General features: G+C 38.8%; 1 protein-coding gene across 1 annotated transcript; it reads right to left on the bottom strand.

Annotated features, from left to right (window-relative positions):
* Positions 1 to 1,727: 1,727 nt before the first annotated feature.
* On the bottom strand, positions 1,728 to 2,539 carry LOC101351271 (cytochrome c-like). Its single transcript, XM_004386358.2, has 2 exons — positions 2,267 to 2,539; positions 1,728 to 1,784 (listed from the first exon to the last, which is right to left on the bottom strand). The coding sequence occupies exons 1-2, from the start codon at positions 2,525 to 2,527 to the stop codon at positions 1,728 to 1,730; spliced, it is 318 nt and encodes a 105-aa protein (XP_004386415.1). The 5' UTR covers positions 2,528 to 2,539.
* Between the last annotated feature and the right edge of the window lie 1,418 nt (positions 2,540 to 3,957).

Here is a 3,957-nt window from a genome sequence, read left to right as displayed (position 1 = left end):
GACTTTGGACTCAAGGCCAGCAGATGTAGCTGAGAATAAGCATATTGGGTTGAAATGGTTAAGCGCTCGACTACTAGACGAAAGGTTGGAAGTTTGAACCCACCCAGAGGTACCTCAAAAGACTGCCTTGGCGATCTGCTTCCGAAAGGTGACAGCCTCGAAAACCCTATGGAGCAGTTCTACTCTGCACACGTGGGGGCGCCATGAGGGAGGACTGACTCGGCGACTAACAACAACAACAGAATTCACGATAAAACTATGTTTTTTCAGCAGCCTTCTCCCATTCAGCTTTCAGAATGCTCAAAGCCAGGCTTATGTCCCCAGTCCAAGAGAAAACACCCACTTGAAAAAACAAACAAAAGACAGCTGAGAGCCCCACAACAGATAAGGTCAATTCCTGCTCAGTTTCCCTTGGTGAAGTCCACAACTCATCAAGACTTGCCCATGTACACAGGATTTTGCACTAGACTTGAGTGTCTCATCCTTAAATATGAGCTTGTTTTCACTTTAGCAGTATTCCTGCCAAAAATGCATAATCTGAATCTAACAATGAGGAAACCTCAGACAAGACCAAACTGGCCTGTACTCTTTCCAAGATACCAAGGTCAAAATACACAAAGAAAAAAAAGCTAAGGAACTGTTCCAGATGAAAGGAGGCTAGCAAGACAAGGCAACTAAATGCAATGGATAATCTTGAATTGGCTACCGGACTGGGAAAAACAACTATAAAGAAGAACGTAATTGGAGCAATTGATGGATTTGAATGGACTCTAGAGTAGATTATTGTACTGAATCAATTGTTAAATTTCTTTTTTTTATAATGTTATTTTTTAATTATTTTAAGACTATGATCACATTAATTTACAAATCTGTGCCAATAATACGTCTCCTCTATCTTAATCCTTCTAATGAGTTGGTAAAAGCGCCATAACCAATCACATATATACAGTAGTTCAACAGTTTCATGTTTTTGAATAGCTGCTTGAAGACAATTCTGAATTACAACTTAGTGTTAGTAAAGAATTTAAAAGCAAAATTCAACTTTCTACTGTATCTCCTCATGCTGACTTTTAAAAGCATCTGACCTTATAGATCATCTATAAACTGTGAGAAGTGTTAAATATTCTTTATTTGATATCAAACAAACCACACTGAAATGGCTTTTGTTAACTAAAAGGCAACATCTTAGACACAGGGAATTTTAATTAGAGTGACATAGGTAAGAGCCAAGATAAAGTGGCCATCGCTACCTTATCTCCAGCCCTTGCGTTTAAACAGGCTGATGAATACAAACTGAAACACAGAGGAGTCTTCTCTGTTCCATGAGACAGTGAAGAGGTTTCCCCAGTATTTAAATATATTCATATAACCAGTTACATACACGTAAATATAAAATCAATCTCCTAGAGGTTGTGAGATGGCATTTACCAACTTTGTGAAAAATTGAACACTACTCATCCAACCTAGCCTCAACTCCAAACATATCTTTAGAAGGGTAAAGGAGTGATAACACTTGTTGAACTGAAATTACTATTAAAATTTAAAAAGTTTCATCATATTTATTTAACTACAGCCAATCTTATTTAATTCAGGACTGTCCAACAAAAACACTCTATCAGACACTCATGATATGAATTCTGGTGTATGAGATCAATTTAAATACGGTACATATAAAAAAAAGTCAAAGGACATTACTATTTTGTAATAAACAAGGCAGTGGCCGACTATTACTCATTAGTAGCTTTCTTGAGATAAGCTATCAAGTCTGCCCTTTCTGCCTTCTTCTTAATGCCAGCTGTCATGGTTTGAATTATGTCCCCCAAAAAATGTGTGTATCAATTTGGCTAGGTGCACGATTCCTGGTACAGTGTGATTTTCCTGTATGTTGTAAACCTGCCTGTATGATGTTAATGAGGGAGGATGGGTGGCAGTTGTGTTAGTAAGGCAGGACCTGATCTACAGACTGGATTGTGTCCTGAGGCAATCTCTTGAGATATAAAAGACAGAAGAGAGCAGCGAGACAGGGGGCCTCATACCATCAAGAAAGCAGTGCCAGGAGCAGAGCGCGTCCTTTGGACCGGGGTCCCCGCACAGAGAAGCTCCTAGTCCGGGGGAACGCTGATGAGAAGGCTGAGAGAGAGAAAGCCTTTCCCTGGAGCTGACACCCTGAATTTGGACTTTTAGCCTACTTTACTGTAAGGAAATAAACTTCTCTTCATTAAAACCATCCACTTGTGGTATTTCTGTTATAGTAGCACTAGATGACTAAGACACCAGCGAAGATCATTTTTGTTCCAGGGATGTACTTCTTGGGATTCTCCAAATTCTCCATCAGTGTGTCCTCTCCCCAAGTGATACCATTGGTCTTATTGGCATCCGTGTAAGTGAATCCAGGGGATTGACCCGTCTTCCGCCCAAACAAACCATGTAGATTTGGCCCAGTCTTGTGCTTGCCTCCCTTTTCCACAGTGTAGCACTGGCCACATTTCTGAACAAAAATCTTCTTGCCCTTCTCCACATCACCCATTTTGAATTCACTATCTCGTCACGTGCGATTCAAAGGTCACCACTCTGAAGCCCAGTGTCCCGCTCTCCTCAATGTTAAATTTCTTGATTTTGATAATTCGACTGTGGTTGTGTAAGTGAATATACTTGTTTTTAGGAAATAAACACTAAAGTATTTACTCTCAAAGGTTCAGAAAAAAAAACTATGTACCTCTATTTTTTGACAGAGAATGATAAAAACAAATGGGGCAAAATGTAAACAAATGGTAAATCTAGGTAAAAGATGTGTTAGGGCTCTTCGCACTCTTCTCGAAAATTTTCTGTAAGTTTGAAATCATGTCAAAATGAAAAGTTACAAAAAATATGAGCATGTTTTCAGAGAGTTACTATGAAATATATAGACCAAATCAAATACACAGAAAAAAGAAAATCAAAGGAAAGTTGGAGAGTACAGAGAAAAACTTTACAGAGACTATTATTAGTATTTTCAGAGTGATCTCATATAAGAGAAAATACTCCATGAAACAGGATCAGGGTACCAGACGATTATTCCAAACATAAGAAAAGTCTCCTGGAAATTAAAAATGTGAGAGTAGAAAGGTTGGAAGTTAAAGTTGAAGCAAATTCTATAGAATTTTATACCCAAGAAAATTATCCTTCAAATCTGAGGGTGGAAGAATGGACATGCAAAATCTCAAAATTTGAATATGCAAAATAACAACAACAAAAAATTACCTTTCATGCAACATTTTTCATAATGTGTTCCAAGAAAAAAAAATGAAAGAGAAAAAAATGGAATCTAAGAAACAGGGAAACTAAGCCAAGACAAAGGCAAATAAAATGCTGGAGGAACAAACAGTTCTTCTTACCTCTCCTCCCATTATATGAGTTGAATAGGAGCTACCCATCCTCATCCCCCAATACCCAAGCCCAGCCAATCACCTTTATTTTCAGAATTTCTTAACTGGGCCTAAGAGAAGAGAGTACTTTCCTTTCAGGTTAGGATGCAGTGAGGATGTAAAGCCCAAGAGCTGAAAGTGACCAACCTCCTGCCTTGTCAAGACATTTGACCCAAGAGACTGAATTTGGTAGAGAGAGGATAGAAATGATGAGAAGCCAAAAGATCATTCTACCAGTGATTCTATGTGTTCTTAGCTGCCCTCTTTTTCTAGATTGCAAAAATTGGCCATGAATTTCATCAAAAAGTGGAATCTGTCTGCTCCTTGAATCTCGGTTTGGCCATATGACTCTCATTGGCCAATGGGACATCAGCGAACATGAAGCAAGTAGAAGCTTAAAAAGTATACTTTGGGTGTTGCCCTCTCTTGCTGCTGAGAACCCTTCCATTAACATATGAAGTGGTCTCAGCTAGCCACTTGTAGGATGAGAGACTATGTAGAGCAGAGACCATGTAGACCATCTTAGCTGCTGCTTCCTAGATCAATCAGCTCC

Source organism: Trichechus manatus, unplaced genomic scaffold (assembly GCF_000243295.1).
Source record: "Trichechus manatus latirostris isolate Lorelei unplaced genomic scaffold, TriManLat1.0 scaffold00162, whole genome shotgun sequence".
In the NCBI taxonomy this organism is placed as follows: domain Eukaryota; kingdom Metazoa; phylum Chordata; class Mammalia; order Sirenia; family Trichechidae; genus Trichechus; species Trichechus manatus.
Note: the sequence above shows the minus strand (reverse complement) of the source record. Positions and strands in the feature narration are given on the sequence as shown.